The following is a 26,996-nucleotide window of genomic DNA, read 5'->3' on the forward strand; positions in this document are numbered from 1 at the left end:
TAAAAATATACTAGAGACCCCCAACAGTAGATTTGAAGGGGCAGAAGAAAGAATAGGTGAACTCGAGGACAGAGCAATTGAATGTGAATGCACAAAAGAACAAATGGTGAAAAAGTTTTTTTAAAAATTTGAAATGAATCTCAGGGAAATGAAAGACAACATGAAGCACATAAATATAAGAATCATTGGTTTCCCAGAAGGAGAGGAGAAGAGTAAAGGACTCGGACGAGTATTTCAAAACATAGTTGGGGAAAACTTCCCAACCCTTCTAAATGGCATAAATATGCAAATCAAAGATGCCCAACAAACTCCAAATAGAATAAATCCAAATAAACCCTCTCTGAAACATACTGATCAGACTGTCCAATGCTAAAGACAAGGAGAAAGTTCTGAAAGCAGCAAGAGAGAAGTGATTCACCAAATGCAAGAGAAACAACATAAGACTCAGCAGTGACTACTCAGCATGCACCATGGACGCAAGAAGGCAGTGGTATGACATATTGAAGATTCTGAAAGAGAAAAATTGACAGCCAAGAGTTCTTTATCCAGCAAAGCTCTCCTTCAAAATTGAGAGAGCTCTTAAAATTTTCACAGACAAATTTGAGAGAATTTGTTAACAAGAGACCTGCCCTGCAAGAAATACTAAAGGAATCTCTACCAGCTGAGAGAAAGAAAGGAGAGAGAGGTCTGGAGACAGTCACAGAACTGAAGAGTATTAGTAAGGATACTGTGCTATTTGAATGTATTATGTCCCCCAAACGCCATATCTTTGATGTAATCTGTGTGGGCAGACCTATCAGTGATAATTAGATTGAAATTCTTTGAGTGTTTTCATGGAGATGGCGCCCCACCCAACTGTGGGTGATGACTCTGATTAGATAATTTCCATGGAGGTGTTGGCCCGCCCATTGGGTGGGTCTGAATTAAATTACTGGCGCACTATATAAGATCAGACAGAAGGAGTGAGCTTGCTACAGCCAAGAGAGAGACTTTGAAGAAAGCAGAGGAGCTGCAGATGAGAGGCATTTTGAAGATGGCCTTTGAAAGCAGATTCTTGCTCCGGAGAAGCTAAGAGAGGACAAATACCCCAAGTGCAACTAAGAGTGACATTTTTGAGGAACTGCAGCCTAGAGAGGAACACCCTGGGAGAAAGTCATTTTGAAACCGGAACTCGGGAGCAGATGCCAGCCACGTGCCTTCCCAGCTAACAGAGGTTTTCTGGATGCCATTGGCCATCATCCAGTGAAGGTACCTGATTGCTGATATGTTATCTTGTGTGCCAGTTTGAATGTATTGTGTCCCCCAAACACCATTATCTTTGATGTAGTCTTGTGGGGCAGACATTTTGGTGCTGATTAGATTTGCTTGGAATGTGCCCCACCCAGCTGTGGGTAGTGACTCTGATGAGATACTCCTATGGAAGCATGGCCCCACCCATTCAGGGTGGGCCTTGATCAGTGGAGCCATATAAATGAGCTGACTCAAAGGAACTCAATGTGCAGCTGTGAGTGATGTTTTGAAGAGGAGCTACAGCCAAGAGGGACACTTTGAAGAAAGCACAGGAGCTGCAGATGAGAGACAGTTTGAAGACAGCTGTTGAAAGCAGACTCTTGCTCCAGAGAAGCTAAGAGAGGACAAAGACCCCAAATGCAACTAAGAGTGACATTTTTGAGGAACTGCAGCCTAGAGAGGAACGTCCTGGGAGAAAGCCATTTTGAAACCAGAACTTTGGAGCAGACGCCAGCCATGTGCCTTCCCAGCTAACAGAGGTTTTCTGGACACCATTGGCCATCCTCCAATGAAGGTACCTGATTGCTGATGTGTTACCTTGAACACTTTATGGCCTTAAGACTGTAACCATGTAACCAAATAAACCCCCTTTTATAAAAGCCAATATGTCTCTGGTGTTTTGCATTCTGGCATCATTAGCAAACTAGAACGGCCCCCAAATCCACTGAATTGGGACAGGACAGTCTCCAACCACTGGGGCTGGGAGAATTGGGTATACATAACCAAAAGAATGAAAGAGGACCCCTACCTCACACCCTGTACAAAAATTAGCTCAAAGTGGATCCACGACCTCAATATAAGAGACAGCACCGTAAAACTCTTTGAAGATAATGTAGGGAGACATCTTCAAGACCAGTAATAGGAGGTAGCTTCTTAGACCTTACACCCAAAGCACAAGCAGCAAAAGAAAAAATAGATAAATGGGTACTCCTCAAAATAAAAAACTTCTGAGCCTCAAAAGTCTTTGTCAAAAAGGTGAAGAGACAGCCAACTCAGTGGGAGAAAATATTTGGAAACCATGTATCTGATAAGAGACTGATGTCTTGTATGTATTAAGAAATCCTGGAACTCAATTACAATAGTACAAACAGCCCAATTATAAAATGGGCAAAAACATGGAAAGGCACTTTTCCAAAGAGGAAATACAAATGACTAAAAAACACATGAAAAAATGTTCATCTTCACTAGCCATTAGGTAATGCAAATGAAAACCACAATGAGATACCATCTCACACCCATAAGAATTACTGCCATTAAACAAACAAGAAGCAATAAATGCTGGAGAGGATGTGGAGAAATTGGAACTCTTATTCATTGCTTGTGGGAATGCAGCTGTGGAAGACAGTTTGGCAGTGTTTCCAAAAACTAGATATTGAATTACCCTACAGTCCGGGTATACGAACAGATGTTTGCACGTCAATGTTCATAGCAGCAGTGTTCACAATTGCCAGGAGATGGAAACAATCCAAGTGGCCGTCAGCAGACGAGTGGATAAACAGAATGTGGCGTATACATACGATGGAGCACTACGCAGCAGTAAGAAGCAACAAGGTCCCGAAACATACGGCAACCGGGATGAACCTTGAAGATATAATGCATAAAGAAATTCTACAATTCAAGAACGAAAAGACAAACAACCGAATTTTAAAATGGGCAAGACTTGAATAGATATTTCTCCAAGGAAGATAAACAAATGGCCATAAGGCACACGAAAAGAAGCTTAAGGTCGTTAGGGAAATGCAAATCAAAACCACAATGTGATGCCATTTCACATCCACTAGAATGGCTTTTATTTTTTAGAATGGAAAATGAGTTTGGAGAGGACGCAGAGGAACAGTTGTTCATTGCTCATGGCAATGTAAAATGGTGCAGCCGCTGTGGAAGACGGTTAGGCAGCTGCTCAGAACATTCCATATGGAGTTACCAGATGACACCGCAATCCCACTCCTAGGTGCGTACCCAGAAGAACTGAAGGCAGGGACTCGAACAGACACTTGCACACCGATGTTCACAGCAGCATTGTTCACAGTTGCCAAAAGGTGGAAGCAACCCAAGTGTCCATCAGGTGATGAATGGATAAACAAAATGTGGTGTACACATACGATAGAGTATAATTCAGCTATAAAGAGGAGTGAAGTTCCGATGCAACAATGTGGGTGAACCCTGAAGACATCACGTTGAGTGAAATATGCCAGACACAAAAGAACAAATATTGTCTGATCTCACTGATAAATAATTGGAATAAGTAAATTCATAGTGTCAGAAACTATACAGTTTACCAGGGGCTTGGTGGAGGTACAGAATAGGATGTTAATGCTTTAATTATACAAAGTTAAAAAAAATTATACAGAGTTACCACTTGGGGTAATTGAAAAGTTTTGGTAATAGATGGTGGTGATAGTACACAATATTGTGAACATAACAAGATTGATTATATGTTTGAATGTGGTTAAAAGGGGAAATTTTAGGTTGTATATATGTTACTATAATAAAACTTTTTTAAAAATTACAGTTCTGCAGATTGAAGTGAAAGGACGATAGACTATAGAAGCCGCATGAAGAAATAAAGAACTCCACTGAGGGTAATGGTGTGTAAATATAAATGCCAATACTAATGTAATTTTGGTTTGTTATGCCGCTTTTTATTTCCTACGGAATCTAAAAGGCAAATGAATAGCATGTAATGTTCAATTAGTGGTTTGGGGCTTGTAATTTTTCACAAGAACTATGTAATAGTCATGGTGGGTAGACCTAGATGTATAGAAACATTGTTTTTTGTACTACTGATGTTAAGTTGGGATCAGAGCAAAGGAGACTGTTAGAGATTGAGGATGTTAAATTTAAGCCCCATGGTAACTACAAAGAAAATATCAGCGGATATGTCATTTCATAGAGTCAGAAAGTAGCATGCAGGTTCCCCGGCCGCGCAGAACGGTGGGGACGTTTTGTTTGGGTAGCTTTTAGTCGCCAACTGCTGTGGCCGCGGTGGGACCTGTGCAGGTGATTCGTCCTGCCGCGTGATGTGCTTGGGCGGGATTGAGATGGAAATGTTTGCTGTATGCTTGTTCTCACAATTAGAAAAGAAAAGAAACGGTGACAGTTCAATGCTACACCTGATCCTGGACAGGATCGAGCAAGAGAGGAGAGAAGGACATTATTGGGACATGTGAGAAATTGGAACATGGACTGTCAGTGTTATATCAAAGTTAAATTTCTTGAACTTGATAACTGCACTTAAGGTGGATACGTAAGTGAATATTCTTGTTCTTGGGAAATGTACGTGGAAGTAGTAAATGTTCAAGAAACATGATGTGTGCGACCTATACTTTAAGTTTTCAGAAAATGGATTGATAATTAGACAGATGTGTAGATAGGGTTCTTTTGGAGTTCTCTGTATGGGTTTTTATGTTTTTTAAAAACTCTAAGTTTGAAAGTATTTCAAAATAAAAAGTTTTAAAAATTGTGTTGTCGTATTGCTGTAAAAGTTTAACTCTTAGTCTGTACTTAGCACCGAGTTGAAACGAGTACGCTGCCACTCACGCTTTTCCGTACCAGGAATTGTTCAGGAATGTTCAGCGCAGCATCATTTAAACGCGTAACTGCGAGGGCTCAGGTGGCCGTCCGTAGAGGAGGGGGTGGGCACACTGGCCTGTCACATGCTGGAGTTTGTCCAGTAGTGGAAATGAGTGGTTACGGCTACACCCAGCAGTGCAGATGAATCTTAGAAATGTGCTGTTGGTTTTCAAAAGCAGGTCACAGAAGGTCATTTTTTTAAAGCTCAAAATATTAAAATGAAATCATATTTAGGGATAAACAGGTACTCTTTTTAAAAACAAGGGAGTAATAAACATTAAATTTGGGAGAAGCTCAAAGTTATCAATAATTTTCTAAGTTTTTAAATTGGGTGACGTGATTATGCTGTTTATTTTATCACTGTGTCATAACTTAAACATTCCATATGTTCTTTTTGTGTATCAGATTTTATATAGAAGATATTGAAGACAGAACAAAAATAGATTCCCTTTAAGATGTTTTCACATTAGTCCATTCTTCCAAACTCTGCAAATGACTTTTTTCCCCAACAGGAGGTTGAATTCACAGGCCATTTATAAAATATTTACTGTGTTGTGAGCCTTGCCCCCTGGACAAACAGGAAAAAGTATACACGGTTCTCTTCCCTTACGGAGCTTGAAGTCTTCTCTGGAACCTGGCATTGAACATAAGCCTGTGAGAACAGGGATGTTGTCTGCTCTTTTTATTGTGTTTCCTGCTGTGTCCCCAGCTTCAGGTTGGCGCATGGGCCACGGCGGGTGTTTCATAGACCTCTGCTGAGCAGGCGGGTGGTGAGCTGCAGGTACGGCTCCAGGACCCTCGAGAGAGCATGTGTCCAGGAAAGGGCTCCTGGAGCTCGTGATGTGTACACAGGGTGTGAGATCTGCGAAGGAGCTCTCCAGAGAGAAGGGCAGGGCGGGGCCTTTGGGCAGGGCCACGTCAGTCCTGATGTGTCTGCTTAAGAGCAAGTGACCCCCCGGCCCGTCGGGCAGTGGCACTGGCTGCACTCGCAGCCGCTCGTGGGGTGGGTCAAGGAGCTCGGACCTGCCCCCCTTGTCCCTGGGAAGCCATTGAAGGGCTTGAGTTGGTTGGTGCCGGGATTGGGAGTGGGCATGGTGGGCTGAGGAGGGTCTGCCTCGCGTCTTCGGGGGGCCTCCCTCGTGCTTGCCAAGTGCCAGCCACGATGGAAGCGCTGAGCTCTGCCCGAGTCCATGAAGCCCTGTCTTACTGGCCGTGTGGACGGTCCCCGGGCTCAGTCTAGTGGTGCCCTTGTTAAAATGGGAGCCTTATGTGCTTCTGACCAGGGAAACTGCAAATTTACAAACTATGCCTCCCTCCCCTTTTATTTTAAATATATGATGTTACCAAAGAAGGTCCAGACTGAAGATTGGGACTTGACCTGGAAAGCAGGCTGGGAACAATTCATAAAATTGTAGCAAGGAAGTTTAGGTAGATAGGGGCTTTCTCACCAGATCTTGAAATGGATCTCAGAAATCCCTTTGAAATTTAGGAAAAGTAAAATGATGAAGTACTGCTTCAAACAGCAGGTGATAAACTTACAGACTCAGCACACCAAGAAAATAAGACAAGTCAGTTGACTCCACACGCTGGGACGTGTGTGGACCTCAGGCGGGTGCTGGGGAGGGCCCTGGGCGGTGCTGGGGGTGGGAGGAGGATCTCTGGGCAGAAACGAACACTTCCTGGTTTATAACTACAGGGTGATGAATTTGAGGTCTTTTTTTCCTGTATTAGAAAAATATTTATTTCTTCTAGTCATTAGTGTATACCTGCTCACTGTAGAAAATGAGGAAAATTAATTATAAAGAAGACAGTGACTTTTTTCAAAAAGTTTATTTTAATGGTTAAAAACCCCTGGCCTTTGCCATTTCTTTCTCCCTTTACTGTTTTCTGCTCCTCTCACGTGGCCTTCTCTAACCTTCCTCTTTGCCAGTGGCCTCCTGGGTGTTTCCTGGTGTCACTTAGTCTAAGGACAAAACCAGACCTTTGGGGTCCATTTGGGGTTCAGGCCTGTTCAGTCATAGTGTGTGCTCCAACTCAGTATGAAACGTGAAGAAGTGCATATTGCCTGGAGTGATTAGTTTCTCACTAGAGTGCTAACTTTTGAAATGTGCAAAATGGGTAGATATTTAATGATTTCTATGTTTGGACAGCATTTATCATTTCGTCTGCTGACTGTATATTTAATACCAATTTGAATAATATTCTTAGCAGCTACTTTTGGAATGGACTGTTGATGTACATTTTTCTTAAAGGGGCAATCAATAAATATTTTAGGCGTTGCTTGTTACTGGGCCTCTGTTGCAATTACTTAACTCTCCTGTGGCAGGAAAGAAGCCGACGGCAGTATGTGAGTGAGTGGGGAGGGCTGCTCCAAGAAAAGGTGTTTAAAGTAGCCCACAGTTCAGAGTTTGCCAACCTTGTTTTTTTTTTACAGTATCTAATTTGATATTTTATAGTATATAATTTGCTTTGAGAATAAATAACCTCAATTACAACATCTGCTTTCTCACTGTCTTTTTAAATGCAGATAAAATTTGAGATACACTGAGGCACACAGATCTTAACTGAACTTCTTTGAGTTTTGGTGTATGCATGCACTTGTGAAACCGCTACCCCAGTCAAGTTTCAGAATAATTCTGTCATCTTAGAAGGTTCCTTTCCCTGACCTTACACGATTCACTTTTCTGGCTTCTATCACTAAGATTGTTTTTCTGTTCTCAGTCTTCATAAAAATGGAATCATTTTGTGTAACTTGTTTCACTTTACATACTGTGTTTTAGATTTGTCCATGTTATTACTTGTCAGGTTGTCATTCTTTTTTTTATCAGTGAGGAGTATCCTGTTGTATGAATAAACCCGGAAATTGTTTATCACTTATTTTAATTGATGGACATTTGAGTTGTTGGCTCTACTTAGAACTGACGTGGTACCACTGCACATAAACGTAGACACTTACGGCCATGTAGGTCCATTTCCCTCTCTTTCCCGCTCCCCCTCCCTTTTTCTTCTCCCTCCTCCTCTCCCTCCTCTTCCCCTCCTCTCTCTCCCCTCCTCTCCCTCCTCTTCCCCTCCTCTCCCTCCCCTCCTCCTCTCCCTCCTCTTCCCCTCCTCTCCCCCTTCTCCTCTTCCTCCTCTTCCCCTCCTCTCCCTCCCCTCCTCTCCTCTCCCTCCTCTTCCCCTCATCTCCCTCCCCTCCTCTCCCTCCCCTCCTCTCCCTCCTCTCCCTCCTCTTCCCCTCCTCTCCCTCCTCTCCTCCCCCTCGCCCTTTCCCTGGCACTGTAGCTGCCCTGTGTCTCTGCGTTACATACACTCCCAGGCAGTGCTGATTTCTAGTATTCATCATTGCTTCCTCAAGATCCAGGTTTTTACCTGGTGTAGTTTCCCTTCATACCAAATAACTTTCTTTAGTGTTTATTGTGTTGTAGGTCTTCTTGGTGGGTTCTCTTAGCTTTTGTTTATGTGAAAAGGTCTTTATTTCTGAAGGACATTTTTTGCTGGGTATATAATTGTGGTCTCACGGGTTTGTTTATTTTAGCACTTTAAAGGTGTGTTCCACCTTTAAATCTGACTTCCATGATTTCTCAAGAGAAGTCACGTAATTCAGAATTTTTGTTCCTTTTATAAGATGCCAATTTTCTCTGGCTGTTTTCAAGATTTTCTCTTGCTGTTTGTTTTCAGCAGTTTAACTGATGTGCCTGGGCATGGGCTTCTCCATGTTAGTTCTGCTTCAGGTAAGCTGAGTTTCTTGGATCTTTAGTATTCTGGCTTTTACCTAATTTGGCAAATTTTCAGCCATTCTTTTTTCAAATATTTTTTCTGCCCCCCGTCCTCTTTCTGGGACTCAAATTACATGTATCTTAGTTCTTCTGGTGTTGTCTAACTGGACCCCGAACCTAATCATTTTCTTCTCTGTTCTTGCTGGGTGATTGGTATTGGCCTGTCGTCGGGTTCACTGGCTCTTTCCTCTGTTTTCTCTGTTCTGTTTGAAGCCCATCCGGTGAAACTTTTTTTTCATATATTGAGATTTCACTTCTCAAATTTCCACACGGTTATTTTTTATAGTTTGTTTCTTTGCCAAGAGTGTGTCTTTCCCTTGCTGTGAGGACATTATTCTTTGCATTCTTGCACGTGGTTTTAGTAGTTGCTCATAATGCCGTGGGCATCTGTGTTGCCACAGGCTGGTGACAGTGTTTCCCGTGGGCATTCCTCCGTGGTTTTGGATTGTAGTCTTGGGGTTGTTCGAGTGGAGCCCGGCCCGCACTCCTGCTGCTCATAGCAGCAGGAAGCTTCTTACAGTGTGACCCCACCACCCTGCTGCCCGTGGCCCCAAAACTGTCCCTGGGGACCCACATTCTCACGGATGCCACTCGTCCTGTCGGCTCTGCACCCTCGGGGAGGGCGGGCCTCCTGCTCGTTCCCATGGCCCCGGAGCCTGGTGGGTGGAGGCGCTTGGCTCATGTCGTGCTGAGTGGGTGATCGTGGAGCACGAGCGCCAGGGCCGGGTGTGAGGCTGGGCTCTGCAGGTTCCCGGGGTGAGCTGTGTCTCGCAGCCCGGCTGAGGTACCGGTGTCCTCTGCCACACGAGTCCTCCCTGGAGCCACTAGCAACTTCAGGACAGGCAGAAATGCCTCTGGGTGTGCTGCCCACGCGTGCCCTCCGATTTCCTTGAGGTTCCCTGATTTCTTAGTGATCTAAAAGTCCAAACAATACAGAAAAGCACAGAGAAGAACGTGATTTTTTTTTTTTTAATTAAGCAGTAAATGGTATACAACTAAGAATGGGTCTTTCTAATTTCTGGTCCCTAGTTCTTAGAAACAACGAGTTAACAAATACTTGCCCTTCCAAAGAGAGTCAGTGGTCTTTTAAATAGAAGTATTTATTTCACTTTACCTTGAACTTAGCAAACAGAAACACTGCGGTAACAGTGATGAGAATGCTGAGCTTGGGATGCCCGTTGGCCCAGGCAGGCAAACCTGCCTCCCTGACACTGTCGTGCTCATCGGCCGACTCACCTGCTGGGGAGGAGGCACGTCACGCACTTCCCCACCTGTGGCCACGGTTCCCGCCGCCCTTCAGCCTCAATTCTTGTATTTCATTGGTTTCAGTCCCTCTCCCCAGACCTTTTACCACTACTCTCCTGATTTCTACCCACTTTTTTTTTTCTTTTTTTAATTTGGTTTTATTGCAATACATGACATATCATACTCTCATCAAAGGTGTACAATCAGCTGTTCACAGCACCATCATATAGTTGTGCATTCATCATCCCAATCTATTTTTGAACATTTTCCTTACACCAGAAAGAATAAAAATCGGAATAAAAAATTAAAGTAAAAAAGGGCAATACCCAAATCATCCCCTCCATCCCCCCCCCCATTTTTCATTTAGTCCTTGTCCCCATTTTTCCACTCATCCATCCATACACTGGATAAAGGAAGTGTGAGCCACAAGGTTTTCACAATCACACTGTCACCCCTTGTAAGCTACATAGTTATTGTATCGTTTTCAAGAATCAAGGCTACTGGGTTGCAATTTGATAGATTGATCTACCTACTTTCTTTTGATCTGTGTCTTGGTTGGCTGGATGTTATCACCAAGTAGTTTTTTTCTAGAAGTGCCTCCATGTGAAGCCTTTGGCTTATTACAATAATATTGGGTCAGAGATTTTCAGACTTTCTCCACTGTCTTCTGGGACTGAAGCCCGCAAAGCCATCCTGCATGATTGCGAAGGAGCAAAAAGCAGCCAGTCCTGAAGGACCAAGAACACACAACGGTCTTTAATCTCTCTTTGAGTTGAGGGGATATGATTTTTATTAAATGAATGCTAGCTTTTGAAGTTTGAATATAGTTACTGGCATTTCACTGAGACTCAGGAAATTAATTCCAGGGTTTTGAAAGTCTGCCCTCTACCTGTTGAGAGCTGAGCGATGGCTGGAGGCGCCTCGTGCTGCTCGGACCTTGCGGGGGGCTCGGCCTCTCACCCTGGAGTGTGTTGGCTGCAGCTTTCCGTAAGGACCTTTATCCTGAGGAGGTTCCCTTCTGTTCTTAGTTTTCTGAGTGTTGTCATCAACAGATGTTGAATTGGATCCGATGCCTTTTCCAGGTCGGTTGAGATGATCGTGTTTTGTTGTTGTGGGGTGTCACCTGGGTTGATTTTCTCCTCTTGAACCCCCTCGCGGTTACGGCGTATAATCCTTTTCCTGTGGGGTTGGATTCCGTTGGCCAGTATTTTCTTGAGGATTTTTGCATCTATTTTCATAAGGGATGTTGGTCTGTAACTTTCTTTTCTTCTGCTGTCTTCATGGGGCTTTAGTATCAGGGTGATGCTGGCTCCTAGGATGACTTAGGAAGTGTTCCCTCCCCTTTTGTTTTTTGAAGGCGTTTGAGAAGGATTGGTGTTAAATCCTTTTTAAATGTTTGGTAGAATTCAGCAGGGAAACCATCCGGTCCCGGAGTTTTCTTTTGTTGGCAGTTTTTTAATTCCTGATTCGATCTTTACTTGTTACATTCTGTTGAGATTTCTATTTCTTCTTGCCTCAGTGTAGGTAGTTTGTATGTTTCTAGGAATTTGTCCATTTCATCTTAGATTTTCTAATTTGTTGGCGTATAATTGTTCATAGCCCTTATAATCCTTTTTATTTGTGTAAGGTCAGGAGTTACATTCCCTGATTTTTGTTGTTTCCTCTCTTTTTCTTTGTCAGTGTGGCAAAAGGTTTGGCAATTTTATTGATCTTTTCAAAAAACAACTGATTTCTATTCTGTATTTCATTTATCTCTGCAGTAATCTTTACTATTTCCTTCCTTCTATTAACTCTGGGTTTAGTTTGTTCTTGGACCAGTTTCTTTAGGTGTGAAGTTATCTTCTTCATATGTGATATTTCTTCCTTTTAAAGAAGCACTTAGCATTTAGAGCTATAAATCTGAGCACTGCTTTGCAGTTTCGTTACATTGTGTTTTTGTTTTTGTTCATCTCAAGATATTTCCTTATTTCCCTAGTCATTTGACCCATTGGTTATTTAATAGTATGCTGTTTAGTTTCCACCTATTTGTAAATTTTTAAGTTTTCCTTTTGCTATTGATTTCTAACTTTATTCTGATGTGGTTTGAAAAGATAATTTATATGATCTCAGTATTTTAAAATTTATTAAGATTTTATTTGTGGCCTAACATATAGTCTATCCTGGAAAATGTTCCATGTGTACTTGAGAGAAATATGTGCCTGCTATTATTGGATGGCATGTTCTATTTATGCCCATTAGGTCTAATTGGTTAATAATGTTGTTCTAGTCCTCTATTCCCTTATTGATCTTATGGTTAGATGTTCTGTCAATTATTGAATATAGTGTATTGAAGTCTCCAGCTGTTATTTTAGAACTATCTATTTCTTCCTTCAATCCTGTGAGTTTTTGCTTCGTATATTTTGGTGCTCTGCTGTGAGGTGCATATATATGTATAATCTTAATATCTTTTTGCTGGACTGAACCTTTTGTCGATATATAGTATCATTCTTTGTCTCTTACAATCTTGTTTGACTTAATGTCTGTTTTCTGTGATGATATAGCCACTCCAGCTGTATTTGGATTGCACTTTGCATGGAATATCTTTTCCACCCTTTTACTTTCAGCCTCTTTGTGTCTTTGCCCCTAAAGTGAGTCTCCTAAAGGCAATATACAGACGATGCTTTTTCATCCGGTATGCCAGTCTCTGCCTTTTAAGAGGGGAGTTTAGTCCGTTGATGTTAAGTTAATAACTGAGAAGGAGTGATGTACTTCTGCCATTTAGCTCTTTGTTTTTGGTATATCGTGTGTGTGTTTTGTTCCTCAGTTACTCCATTACTGTTTTGTTTTGGGTTTTTTCTTTTGCATGTGTGTTTGTTTTGTTTTGTTTTGTTTTTGTAGTGTACCATTTTGATTCCTCCCTTTCTTTTTCTTTGTATGTTTCAGTTATTTTCTTGGTGGCTACTTTTGTAATTACAATTAACATCTTAAACTAATAACCTACTTCAACCAGTACCACCCTAGTTGCAGTAAAATACAAACTCTCCTAATATCTCTGTTCCTTCCCCTTTATATTGTTATAATACATATTGTCTCAGATCACATCTTTACATATTGTATGCCCATTAACATAGATTTAAAATGTTATTCTACACATTTGCCTGTTGTGTTATATAAGGGGGAAAATGCAGTTACAATAATACAGGATTTTATATTTACTTATGAAGTTTTCTTCTCTTATGTCTTCAAGTTACCGCCTAATGCCCCTTGATTCACTGTGGACAACTCCTCGGCAGTTCTTGTGGGGCAGATCTTCTGGTAATGAACTCATAAGCTTTTTTTTTTTTTTTTTTTTTTTTTAATCTGTATGTCTTAATTTCTCCTTTATTTTTGAAGAATAAATTTGACAGATACAGAGTTTTTTGTGGACAGTTTTTTCTCTAAGGCCTTTAAATAAGCCATCCCCCTGTCTTCTGGCCTCCGTGGTTACTGGTGAGAAATCCACTGTTACTCTCATTGGGGATCCCTTGGAAGTGGAAATTCGCTTCTATCGCTTCTTTCAAAATCCTATCTTTGTCTCTGGATTTTCACAATTTTGCTGTAACGTGTCTTGCTGGAGCTCAGTCTTTGCTTCTTGGAATTTATTGAGCTACTCAGATATTTATATTCATGTCTTTCATCAGATTTGGGACATATTTTGGCCATTGTTTCTTCAAATACTTATTCTGCCCCTCTCTTTTCTGTCTGGGACTCCAGTGATGCGTATGATGGTATGTTTGATGGTGTTTTAGTTTCCTGGTTGCCAAAGCAAATCCCATGCAATGGCATGTCTTAAACAACGGGAAATTATTGGCTCACAGAAGCCCCAAATCAAGGCATCCTTAAGGCAAGGTTCCCCCCGGGAGACTGGTGTTCTGGGCCGGCTGCCGGCGATCCTTGGTCCTGGGCTTTTCTGTCGCATGGCAGTGCACGTAGCTGACTTTCTTGGCTTCTGCTTTCTCCTGGGCTTTGTTGACTTGCAGCCTCTCTGCTCCCTCTTGCTTTCTCTCTCTCTGTGGCCCTCCCTGGAAGGCCTTCAGAAACAGGACAAGAGCCATCCTGATTCAGTTGGGCCACACTGTAACTGAAGTTGCCTCATCAAAAGGTCCTGTTATCAGGGTTCACACCCACAGGGGTGGATTAGGTTTAAGAACGTGCTTTCTTGGGGTCCAGAGCTCCCAGCCACCACAGATGGTGTCCTACAGACCCTCAGCCTCTGTTCATTGTTCTTCATTGGTTTTTCTTTCTGTTTCTCTCAATGGATAATTTCAGTTGTCTTGTCTTAAAAGTTTGCTGATTCTTTCTTCAGCCTGTTCAGATCTGTTCTTGAATCCATTTCAATTACTGTACATTTTATCTCCAGAATTTCTCTTTGGTTCCTTTTTATAATTTCTGTCTTGTTATTTTGTTCGAATAGTGTTTTTCTAATTCCTTTTAGTTCTTTGTATATGGATTCCTTTAGCTCATTGAAAATATTTGACAGTTGAGTCAAATTAGTCTTTGACAGATAATTCCAATGTAGGAGCTTCCTCAGAAGTGGTTTCTGGAGAATTCTTTTTCCCCTGTTAGTGGGCCATACTTATGGTTTCCTTGTGTCTTAATTTTTTGGTGAGAACTAGGCATTCTGAGTGTTATGTTGTTGTAACTCGAAATCTAGTTCTACTCTAGGATGGCTAGGGTTTTTATTGTTGTTAAAGGCTGGAGCTCTTAATCTGTAACTGTTCCAAACTATTTTTGCTCCCAAGCACAGAATGGGAAGAGGAAAGAGAAAAAGGGAAGGAAAAACAAAACAAAACCACGTACTGCCTCTTTAACACCCTTCTGCCGTTTTGCCCATGGGGGTTGGAACATTGCCTCCCTCGGGGTCCCGGTGACCTGAGTTCGTTGATTGAAAGCTGTGATCAGCGAAAGAACGCAGACCTCCGGAGTTGGGAAGCTGGGGCTGCAGGAGGCTGAAATCCACCGACATTTTCTGCATTTGTCGGCCTCTGTTCCGCTCCTCCCTGAGTGCGGCAGTGTTCCACTGGACACGGGAGTTCAGAAGTCGGCTGGGATGGTTCCTGCCGGTTCCGTAGCAGTTTGGTGGAGGGACTAATGCCTGGGGCTCCTGCTTCCCACCCTCCTCGCGTCCACCGGCTTGTAAGTCAGCCCAAGTCGCATGGAGCCTCAGGCTCCGAATGGAACGAGAAGTCCCGCCAGGCCTGTCTTGGAGGAATGAGAAGCCCCTTTTGGGGCCATTCTGGGGGACTTCACCCAAAGTGTTTCCTAGAAAGGCTGCTTATTCGTTATTAAGCTAAGTTTAAGCAGTGGAAAAGAAAATCTAGCAATTTACAGCTTTAGACAGTGTGCCTTCTTACGCTGCCTGCTTATTGCACAGGTGCCGTATTTCAACAGGAGCCTTTGTGCACTGGAGTCTTAATTTAAAACCAGGCTGTGGCTTCTGGTCCTGATCCTGCTGCCAACTGTTAGTGTGCCTTGGATGAGTTACTTGCACCTGCCTCATCTCCCTGAGGAGGGCGAGGCCGCCTCTGAGGCTCTCCTGCCTCCAATAATTTGTTACTCTTGGTCTTTGAGATCCGGCCGTGGTGTTGGTAACAGTGTGCTATGTTGTCTCCAGTTGAAACTTATCAGGGCACCTTTGATTTGGCCCAATGTTAATTGAAATTAACAGAAAATTTTTAATGAAATAATAGTAGATTCACATGCAGCTGTAAGAAATAATACAGAAAGATACTTTGCCCTCTTCCCCCAGTGGTAATATTTTGCAAAACCTGTATTTTTGTATCACCATCAGGATGTTGGTAGTGATAGAATCCAATAGTAGTATTCTGGTTTCGCCAGTTTTGTGTTCGTTTGTGCATCTCGATATGTGTGCGTGTGTGTTTAAGTTCTCTGTAATTTTATCACTTGGGTAGGTTTGTGTGTCCAGCACCAGAATCTAAACACTGAGCGGTTCCAACCCCAACAGGTTACCTTATGTTGCCCCTTAAAGCCCCACCCCTAACCCCGGCACTCACCAAATCTGCCCTCCATTTCTAAAAGGTTATCGTTTCAAAACTGTTACAGAATGGGATCATGCAGTTATGTAACCTTGTGGGATTGGCTTTTTTTGCTCAGCATAATTTCCTGGAGAGTCGTCCAAGTTTTTGTTAGGTGTCAATAGTTCCTTCCTCTTTACGTCTGAGCAGTATTCTTTGATTTTATACACTGCAGTTGGGTTAACCGTTCATTTGTTGAAGGACATCTGGGCTCATTCCAACTTGGGGTACAACATGGGTTTTGTGTGGACATGTGGATCATGTCGTAGGCAGATGCCAAGTCATTTTTAAAAGTTTCATTGGTGAAAAAATTATTCTTTCCCCCCCTGGTGATCTTGGCCTTAGATCTATGGATTTGTTTCTGGGCCCTTGACTCTGTTCCATTGGTCTGTGTGTCCAGCCTTCTCTGTTGTCTGTGTGTCCAGCCTTGTGCAGTACTATGTTGTTCTGATTACTGTAGCTTTGTAGTGAATTTTGAAATCGGGAAATGTGAGTCCTCCAACTTCATTCTTCTTTCTCAAGATTGCTTTGATTATTTGGGGTCCCTTACAATTCCATATGAATTTTAGGATAGGCGTGTCCATTTCTGCATTTAATTACTTGCAACAGTGTTTTGTGCTCCATTGTACAAATCTTAAAACTCCTTGGTTAAATTTATTCGTAAGTATTTTATTCTCTCTAATGCTTTTCTAAATTGAATTTTTTAAATTTCATTTTCAAAGTGTTCATTGCTAGTATGTACAGATACAGCTGATTTTTGTATGTTGCTGTTATATCCTGCAACTTTGCTGAATTTGTTAGCTCTAATAGTTTTTTATGGATTCTTTTGGATTTTCTATAATAAGATCACGTTGGCTGTATACACAGATAGTTTCTTTCTTCCTTTACATTTTGTATACTTTTTATTTCTTTTCCTTGTCAAATTGCACTAGCTAGAGTTTCCACTGCAGTGTTGACCCGAAGTGGTGCCAGCAGACAAGCTTGTCTTGTACCTGATCTTAGGGGGAAACTTCCAGTCTTTCACTATCAAGTATATTAGCTGTGGGTTTTTCATGGATGTCCTTTATCAGGCTGAGGAAGCTCCTTTGTAATCCTTGTTTGTTGAGTGTTCTTATCATGGAAGAGTGCTCCATTTTCTTCATCTGCTTTTTGTGCATCATTTGTAATGATCTTTTTCCCTTCATTCTGTTAACGTGATGCATCAAACTGACTGATTTGCATGTGTTGAGCCACCCTGCACTCCTGGGAGAAGGCCCTCTCTTTTCCCATGCACAGGTCATCCTTGTTTCTTTTCATGCTGTTTCATGTTACATCCTGGGATGTAAAACACCAGAAATGGGTCGGCTTTTATAAAAGGGAGTTTATTTGGTTACACAGTTACAGTCTTAAGGCCATAAAGTGTCCATCAACAAAGGGTACCTTCACTGGAGGATGGCCAATGGTGTCCAGAAAACCTCTGTTAGCTGGGAAGGCACGTGGCTGGCGACTGCTTCAAGTTCTGGTTTCAAAATAGCTTTCTCCCAGGACATTCCTCTCTAGGCTGCAGCTTCTCAGGGCAGACTCTAGGCTAGTACTTCCAAAGCGTCAGCAAAACTCTGCTTTCAACGGCCATCTCCAAAATGTCTCTAAGTTGCAACTCTCAGTTCCTTCTGTCTGTGAACTTTATTATAGGACTCCAGTGATCCAGCCAAGACCCACCCTGAATGGGTGGGGCAACACCTCCATGGAAATCATCCAATCAGAGGTCTCGCCCACAGTTGAGTGAGTCACATCTCCGTGGAGACAATCAAAAGGTTCCAACCTAATCAACTCCAATACATCGGCCCCCAGAAGATTGCATTAAAGATCATGGCTTTTTCTGGGGGGCATAATATATCCAAACTGACACACATGCCCTGTAAATTCTTGTTGAAAACTGGACATTTTAAATATTATAATGTGGCATCTCTGGAAATCCGACCTCCCCCTTCCCAGGGTTTCTTACTGCTGCTTGTTTAGTGGCTTTTTAAACTAATGCTCTAAGGTCTGTAGTAGCGGCCGACACAGCCATTTCAGCAGAGATTTCCTTAAACCAGAGACTCAGGGGTTTTCTGTTTGTTTCTTAAGTGTGTGCATGCTTGCTGTGAACTTTTGATCAGTTTCAGGAGTGTCAGTAAGTTGATTCTGACAGTTTTGCTGATTATTCACTGCTTTTGTGGCACTCACTGTGTACGGATCTATTTAGTTTTATTCTGTTCCACTGATGTACGCATCAGTTTTTTGCCAGTAACACCCTGCCTTGATTAGCTTTATAGCACGTGGGTTAAGTCCTTCAACTTTATTCTTTGAAAACATCCTTCTGGTTATTCTAGGTCTGCTACATTTTCATGTCAGTTTTAAATAATTAGGCAATTTCTATCTGCCGCCCCCCCCCCCAAAAAAAATGCTTTGCTATGATTACAGTTAGGATTGTATTGAATTTATAGATTACTTGGGGAGAATTGATGTTTTAATTCTGAACATGGTACATCTATATTTTTAGGTCTTCTTTAATTTCTCTCAGCAATTTTGTGTAGTTTTCAGTGTAGAGGTCTTGTATGTCTTCCTAATTTTATAAGTATTTTATGGTTTGGGGTACTCTTTTAAGTGAAATTTATAACAGAATTTTCTGATTGTTTGCTATTCTCAAATACAATTGATTTTTTTTTTTCAAATATTAAACTTTTATCTTTGGATCCTGACAAAATCACTTTATTTCTACTTGTTTTGTTGATTCTTCAGAATTTTCTGTGTAAACCATCAAGTCATTTGTGAATAGGAGCAGTTTTATGTGTTCCTTTCTGGCCTTTATGGTTTTATTTATGCTTGATTTTTTCCTTATTGCAGTGTTTAGAACAATATTGAAAAAAAGTGGTAAGAGCAAAGATAGGGCGATTCAGATTTTCTGTCTCGTCTGTTGTTAGTTTGGGTAAGTTGTGTTTTTCAAGGTGTCTGTCCATTTTGTCTGACTTTTTAATTTGCAGGCATGCATCTGTTTGGGGTGCTAGTCCGTAGGTCTATCTGTCATTCTGGAGAGTGGGGTGATCTGCTGTGCTTTTTGTTTCTTAGTCCGCTGGCTACATTGTTTATCAATTTTATTGTTCTTTTCAAAGACCGAGCTTCTGTCTTTGTTGGTCTGTTTTCTGTTTTGTCAGTTTCTGCTCTTATCTTTATTTTTCCTTCCACTTATTCTGGTTTTGCACTGCTGTTTTCTAGCTTCATAAGGTAAGCCTTAGGTCTTGATTTTGGACCTCTCTTCTTTCCTGATACAAGCCTTTAACCTTGTACGCGTGGTTTTAACCACATACCACAAATTTTAGGATGTTGTATTTTATTCAAAATATTCCTAATTTCCCTTGTGATTTCATCTTTGATCTATATTTTACTTCGAAGTGTGTTGTTTAAAATCACCTTGAGGTTTTCTTAGATATCTTATTCTCAAGTTTCTAATTTTAATTCTGTTATGTTCAGAGAACATAGAGTGGGTACGATTTAGATTCATTTGAATGTATTGAAACTTGTTCTAAGGCCCAACATGTCTTGGTGAACAAAGAATGCATTTTCTGTAGTTAATTGTTCTGTAAATATCAAGGAGGTGATGGTAGGTTCAGATTATCATTGTTTTCTCTGATATTTTTGTCTATTTATGAGAGAGGGATGTTAAAAATTGCTTTGCTGTGGAGAGATTTGGGGGAAAATTTCTTTGGAATTGTCTCTTTCTTCCTTTAATGCTGTCGACTTATCCATTCTGACAGTCTCTGCCTTTTAATGGAGTCATTCGTCCACTAATACTGAATTTAATTGCTGTTATTAGATTTAGAGCAACCCATTACTACGCCTTTTGTTCGTTCCCTCTGTGTTTCGACCGCCTCTCCTGCCCTCTTTCGTGTTGTTCGAGTGTCTCTGAAGAGGCTGCGTTAGCTCCGTGGCTGTGCGGGGCCCTGGGGATTGCGGCACTGGCACCTGCTGCCCGATGGGGGGTGTGGAGCTCTCGCCCCTGGGCCTGTCCCCCACCCCTCGGAGCCCAGATGTCTGGTGTTTCCCATCCCCAGGCACATGAGAAACCCCATGGGGAGGGCCTTGGTCTTGTAGCGTGAAGTCCATTAGCTGCACAGCTGGAAGGGTGAACTATGTGTTTTGATGCTTCGTTTTCCTTTTTCTTGTAGATTAGTCTAACATGGCAGACCAGAGGCAGCGCTCACTGTCTACCTCCGGGGAATCACTGTACCACGTGCTTGGGCTGGACAAGAACGCAACCTCAGACGACATTAAGAAGTCCTATCGGTGAGCTGCTGCACGGGCCAAAAGCAGCCTTCATGGGTGTCCTGGACCGTCTGAATTAGGGCTGCCAGTTCCACAAGGAGCAGGTCCACACTTGTTCAGAGACCGCCTGGAGGAGTTACTTGTCTTAGCACGGTGACAGCAGAGAGCATGCACCTGCCATGGGGCTCACTTAAAACCACACCTTTCACGTAGTCCTGCCTCTGTGCCCTCAGAGGGCGTCACGATTAAACAGACACCAGGTCCTGTGTCACTTGCCTTGGTGCTGACCACTCTCCAGGGCACTCACGCAGCTCGGCACGGGCCCAGCCCCTGCCCCATGAAGGGTGGTACGGGAGGGCACCGGCTGCTGGGCCGGTCCAGCCATGGCACCCCCGAGGACACCATTGTCCCAGCCAGGCCTCAGCTTCCCCTCGGGTCAGATAACAAGGTGGCTGTGATTTCTTCTGACTCCCACACTGAAATTCTGTGGAAGTTGGCACGGGAAGTTGGAAAGTGGGGGTGGAAAAGGGGGTGGTGACAGGTGAGTGTGCGACTCAGAAACTGAGGTTGAAGGCCAGGCCTGGTGCTGGTTTGTAGGAAACTTGCCTTGAAATACCACCCCGACAAGAACCCCGACAACCCTGAGGCTGCAGACAAGTTCAAGGAGATCAACAACGCCCACGCCATCCTGACCGATGCCACCAAGAGGAACATCTACGACAAGTACGGCTCCCTGGGCCTCTACGTGGCGGAGCAGTTCGGGGAGGAGAACGTGAACACTTACTTCGTGCTTTCCAGTTGGTGGGCAAAGGTGAGTGCGGCGGGGCGTGGGCGCGCCTGGCCCCTGGGCACCCGTGAGGGCAGGATCTGCGGGCAGTGGGTGAGGTGGGCCAGGAGCCGTTGTGTGTAGAGTTTGTGTTCCTAGCAAAGACTTATGTGGAATCTGCCTCACCTCAGGAACTCTGACTTTGTTTACTGTTTCCTCACTTCTATATTTATTCCCCCTGGCTCGAGCTGTCCCGCAGCCCACAGTGGCAGGGGAGCCCTTCCCTGTCCACAGTCGTTGGTCTCCCCCGACATCCTCTCCCTGGTCTGAGGTCCAGCTCCCAGGGAAGCTGCAGCTCAGCTCCTCCAGGAGGGAGCACTGCCTGCAACCCCGGGGTCCCTGAGGGCCCGAGCGTTCTCTCGGGGGGCCTGCCGCCCGAGTCCACGTCTCCTGCTCGCCCCCAGGCCCTCTTTGTGTTCTGCGGGCTCCTGACCTGCTGCTACTGCTGCTGCTGTCTGTGCTGCTGCTTCAACTGCTGCTGTGGCAAGTGCAAGCCCAAGCCCCCCGAGGGCGAGGAGACCACCTTCTACGTGTCCCCGGAGGACCTGGAGGCCCAGCTGCAGTCCGACGAGAGGGGTGAGTGTGTGTCCGAGGACCCGCGCCCGGCACGTGTGATGGGCGGAGCGGACGGGCCCTGAGTGGCGGCAACCTGTCTTGTCAAACAGGAGGGCACTGACTCTGTGCTGGGAGTGTTTGTGTGCAGCTGGGCCTGTTGAGGTGTGAACGTGGACACGGAGGTAAAAGCAGGTGCAGAGAGCTGCCCCCCCACTCGTGGGGTCGCCATAGCCTGGAGGGGTCAACGAGAGGGGGCTGGGGGCAGGCCGGCAGGGTGGGCACCGCGGGCAGAGGGCTGGGGGTGGGCGCGACCTGCGGTGGAAACGTGCAGAGGAGCGTCTCCGCCCAGGCGTGCGCTCGTGAGGCCTGCAGCCCCGGAGAGCTGCCGAGGGAGTGTGCCGCACGGAGAGGCCCCGTGGACGGGCGATGAGTGGGCCACGCTTGCTTTCCAGAGGCCGCCGACACGCCCATCGTGATCCAGCCGGCGTCCGCCACAGAGACCACCCAGCTCACGGCTGACTCCCACCCCAGCTACCACACCGACGGGTTCAACTAGCTCAGCAGCGCCGCGGCTGGAGGGACGTGTCAGCCCGGCCGCCGCAGCCTTGGCGTCACGGACTGTGGCGGTGGCGACGGGAGGCGCCGTTCCGGCCATGAGGACCCCGTGTGCCCCCGCCCTGCGTGCCGCCGCCTGCAGAGTGCGGCCGCCTGCAGTATTTAAAGCCGTTCCGCTACCGTCTCCTTTTCCCTTCCGTGTTTCAGTAGCATGTACGGGGTCACGTTTCATGTCGTCTGTGTAGTGGTTGTCCCACGGCCCTGGCCCTGACGGGACAGGCTCAGCACGTGTGGGCGCCGTGGCCCGGGCTCCCGGCTGTGCTGGGGCAGTGCTGCCCCTCCCCATGCCCACCCGGGCCTCGGAGCCCCTGCAGAGGACGGGGGTCAGGACAGTGCTCGGGGACAGCCCCGCCCAGCGTCCAGCGTCGTGCGGACCTGGGACAGTGTGTGCCGCCGCCCCTACCCATGCGTTCCCGTCGGGTGCCAGCCGCACAGGATCTGTTCGCCTCTGTTTCCTTCACCTTGTGGTAGGGTTTTTCTGGGGGAAAATGTGTTGTGGAAAGTGTAGGAAGATGCCCTTTTGATACTGGAACCAAGCCCTCTGTACAGTGCTCTCGCTGTAGGTTCCCAGGTTATGACCGGAAGCTTCTGTCCCTGCAGGTGTGTGCCGTGTCCCTCCCTGCGTTAACCTGCGCTCCCCCCGGCCCTGGGCTGGGACCACATTCCCACAGCCCCCCTGCTGTCCTCTGCATCCTCCACATTCCTTCAGGTCTGCATGTCCTTCTTGCAATCCTTCCTGGGTCTTCCAGGCCCACAAATGGCAGAACCAGCCCAGACCCATCTAAATGGGTCGAGATTTCAGGGTTGCTGATGGGGAGCCTCTTTAGAAGTCTCTGGAAAGAAAGCCTCAGGGGTGACCTAGTACTTACTCATGGGCTGCCCCCAGAACCCCTTTTTCATGCTTCCCAGATATTCCACGCACCCTCTTTCCTTTGCCTTCCCCTCTTGGTGGCCATCGACGTTCCTGGAGGACGGACCACTGCGTCCTCCTGCCCTGTGCCCTTGGGGACCAGCCACCAGCTCGCAGAGCCCCTCAGTCCCAGAGGTGGTGGGGTGCCCTGCCAGGCGGGAGCCGAGGACGTGGGCAGCGGGTTCTGCGCTGCTCGCTGGGCCTGGCCTCTGCTGCATGGACCTGACGGCTGTCGCTTGAGAGGACGGGGGCCAGGGGGGTGCACCCCAGAAAGCGGTCCCAGAGCCCAGTCTTCCCGCACGCATCACCCTGCCCTTCCCGTCCTGCCAGGGCCCAGACGAGGGTCGGTTCTGTTGACCAGGAAGTGGCCGGAAGGCACGGGGGTTGGGTGGGAAGGAGCTGCTGGGTCCAGCCTGGCGCTGGCTGGAGCCCGCCGTGCTGTGAGCAGTGCCGGTTCAATTGTGGTGACTCCAGGCTGGTCCTCGGGCATCTTGCTTGTCCCATTCTGTTGTTTCTCGCTATTAAGATGATCACGAAGGCCCTCTGTGAGCGGGAGACGTGCTGGGATCCTGGAGACAATCTTACTTGGTGGGTCCTGGAGGCGGATGGGCAGCACCTTGTGCTGACTCAGAAACACAGCAGAGAATTGGGCTCGAGATGCTGTGATGAACCTTTGTAGTTTTTCTGGATATAACAAATGAGTAGAATGGCCAAAAACCACATTCAGAACTCAGACTCGTGCTCCCCTTGAGGTAGAAACCTCACACTCACCAGTGCTGTGGTGCTTTGGCAGTGGGGCTGGGGGCCTGGCAGCTCGGCCGGGCGGGGAGGGCCAGGGCCCACCTGGTGCCCTCCGTCCGGCGAGAGCTTTTAGCCACCAGCAGCTCGAAGGCCCTTTTCACGTGGGGCAAAGTGAGTCACTCGCCAGGCTTGTTTTCCAGTGACAGAATCGCACAGGTCATTACGGAGAACTGGAAGGAGGGTGGCGTGGTAGGAGGGGCCACGGCGCCAGGTTTGGGGAGCCCAGTGTCTTCTCTGTAGAATTTGTAAAAACTAAATAAATGATGATGATCATGACGATTGCACGTCTAATCTTGCTGCCCAAGGCCGCCTGGCATCCCGGGACCCAGCTGGGCAGGTGGCGTGGGGTTGGGGGGGTGCTGAGGGCAGCAGAGACACAGCAGAGCCAGAGCCCTGGGACTCAGGTGGCAGCGGCCCCATGTGAACCCGAGCCACAGCGGTTGTGTCAGAAACAGCCCTTTGCTCTCAAACCGTGCTGGCCCAAAGGCGCTCACCTCGAGTCTGGGAAGACAGCCCGTGCCCAAGCCACTGGGATCTGCTCCTGGCCAGAGAGGCCTCGGCTCTCCTTCAGGCAACAGATGCCAGAGCTGCGGGCAAACTGCTCAGCATGGTGGCAGTGGTGACAGTCGCAGCCAATGGGGTCTTTCTTTTCTCCCTTGTCCTCCTCTTGGCTTTGTTTTATGTTTAAACTGCTCAGGACACTGCTGCTCAGTGTTTGTGAACCTGCCTCGCATTGTCTGATGGTCTCAGAGCAGCGAACGGGCCAGATGGCGGCCAACCTGCCAGGAAGGTGCCCCAGCCTTGCTGGCTGCTGTGCTGGGCAGCCACAGGCTCCTATCCCTGCCAGGCCCCCAGCGTCAGGGTCGGGCTGTTCTTGGCTGCTGCAAATCCGAACTCTCCAACAGTGCTGAGCCTCCTGGAGCCCCTGCCCCCGTGCAGCATGGCCCAATCTGGGGCGTCCACTGGTGCAGCCACTGCTGTGGCTTGTCACAGGCTCCTTGAGGCCGGGGAGGAGCAGTGGCTGGGGCCACGGTCAGGGCAGGAAACGGCCCCCCTGTCCGCTTGCTCTGAGTGGGCCGGAGGCGAGAGTGGCCTGTCTCCTTCCTCTCAGCATTCTGAGCTGTTCTGCTTTTGCTATTTTGATTGTGCATCATCATCCTGTGGGGTTGGCAAGAAACACATTTGTACTGTGGTTGCTGAGCAGGGCTCCAGTCCCTAGTGCTGTGCCCGTGGCCGCGTGTGTGTGCGCGTGTGTGCTCGGCAGGCGTCGCTGCTGCCCACAGTGAAGCAACGAGGACGATGAAAGTTGGCTGTGAAGCGGCTCCTGTGGTTTGAGTGAGCGGGTGCCAGCTCGCTGTCCCCAGTCTGTTCCTCCTTCCAGATTTAGGTGGATAGCCGAGACCGGTGCTTCTGTGTCCAGGTGCCGCTGGGCGCCCGGCTCAGCCTTCTCTCCAGGCTGGGCTCTCAGCTGTGGAGGTGACGGGCGTGGATCCCAGGGGTGGGACTGCCCCAGCGCCATCCGTGCCTGTCCCGAGGCGTGTGTGGTGCCCACACACACTCCATGCCCATCCCCAAGGGCCTCCGCTTCATTCACCTGACCCCCAGGTGTGTGTCCCCAGGTGAAGCCCTGGCAGCAGCTGGAAACTCCCTCAGAAGCATCAAAACCCATTTTCCCAGCATCAGACCTAGTCAGGAGGCGGGCGGGGGCCTCCATCTTGGGGCACGGGGTGGGCCTAGGGCCCGACAGACAGCACCTTTTGGTAAAGTTTGTTATCCCAGAAAATGCGAATATTTCATCCTAGGGAAAGGAAATTTACATGGAAATATAGATAAATAGGAACATGGTTCTTTTGTCCACAGACCTGTCCCGTGGGGTTAGGAGACGCTCCTGTGCCAGCCTCTGGGTGCAGGCCAAGGGTGCACGAGGGCAGGGTGGGGGCTACGGCGGGTTCATGGCGAGCTGCTGTCTGCTGGGTCTGTACTGACCTGAAGGAAGGTGACCGCTGCAGGCCTCTGGGCTGGGACCCCACTTGCCAGCACCAGGCCCAAGTGCAGCAAGGCCTTGCCTTTGTTCTGCTTTCACTTTAATTTTACTACATAACAAGAATGGAGTAAAGGAAGGGACAGGCGAGCTCATGCCCGTCAGCCCAGGGTAGCTTCCCCGGCAGGTTCTGGAACCTTCTGGGACAGGTCCTGCCCTAAAGTGTGCGTGCAGGGCTGCTCCCTGCTGGTGTCCCTGCCTCCCACCCAGGCTTACCACGTGGTGCCATCTTGCCCCTCGTGACGTGGAAGCCATGGCCATCGCCAGCTCCTCTTCCCTCGAAGATGCCGAACTCAGTTTGGGAACCTGCCCTGTACCTGGTGAACCGGCCTTAGCACATGGCAGATGCCATCAGCCAGCTCCTGCCTCGGACCCCGGCTCTGTCCGTCTGCGCACGAGTCCTGAGCTGATGGCTGAAGGGGAGGGAAGGCGGTGACGGTAGAGGTCGCTGTCCAGCCCGTGGCCAGGGATCTGGGGGAGAGGCCGGGCGCCCACCAGCCCAGCCCGCTCCCTGGGGGGTGACTGCGTTCTCTGCTGACTGGTGGCAGCACAGCCTCTGCCGGCCAGGCCCACGTTTCCTTCCCAGAGGGTCCGTGCTCCCTGCCCTCCGGCCACCTCCTCTCAGCTCTCCAGGAGTCCCGGCCCCTGGGCGCGGTGGGGGAGGCACTGTGCCCCACAGCCCCCACCTGCCTTTGTGCCTCCGTTTCCTCTGCTCGCAGATTAAGTGTCTGGTCCTTCAGGAGACACCGTCTCTGCCCCAGGGAGTGTATGTGCGTGTGCACATGTTCACGTGTCCTAGGGTGTGTGTGTGGGCATGTGTGTGCATGTGTCCCTGGGGGGGTTGCCTGTGCACGTTTGTGTGTTTGTGGTGTGTGCATGTCCCTGGTGTGTGCATGTCCCTGGCATGTGTGTGCCTGTGTCCCTGGCATGTGCATGTCTGTGGTGTGTGTGTGTATCCCTGGCATGTGTGTGCCCCTGGCATGTGTGTGTCCCTGGCGTGTGTGTCCTTGGCGTGTACATGTCCCTGGCG

General features: G+C 47.0%; 1 protein-coding gene across 5 annotated transcripts in view; it reads left to right on the forward strand.

Annotated features, from left to right (window-relative positions):
• Window positions 1–24,201, forward strand: part of DNAJC5 (DnaJ heat shock protein family (Hsp40) member C5) — a 49,074-nt gene extending 24,873 nt beyond the window's left edge. For 2 of the 5 annotated variants that reach the window (XM_037811656.1, XM_037811655.1), the window contains exons 2-5: window positions 20,122–20,239; window positions 20,816–21,029; window positions 21,449–21,620; window positions 22,052–24,201. In XM_037811656.1, coding sequence (XP_037667584.1) covers window positions 20,133–20,239; window positions 20,816–21,029; window positions 21,449–21,620; window positions 22,052–22,155 — 597 coding nt within the window. In that variant the 5' untranslated portion in view covers window positions 20,122–20,132 and the 3' untranslated portion in view covers window positions 22,156–24,201. Of the gene's footprint in view, window positions 1–13,158; window positions 13,179–14,781; window positions 15,039–20,121; window positions 20,240–20,815; window positions 21,030–21,448; window positions 21,621–21,709; window positions 21,782–22,051 lie in introns of those variants that run through there. The other 3 variants (XR_005213096.1, XM_037811658.1, XM_037811657.1) reach the window with 3 other exon arrangements.
• Window positions 24,202–26,996: the final 2,795 nt, after the last annotated feature.

This window comes from Choloepus didactylus, chromosome 19 (genome assembly GCF_015220235.1).
Source record: "Choloepus didactylus isolate mChoDid1 chromosome 19, mChoDid1.pri, whole genome shotgun sequence".
NCBI classification, from domain to species: Eukaryota; Metazoa; Chordata; class Mammalia; order Pilosa; family Megalonychidae; genus Choloepus; species Choloepus didactylus.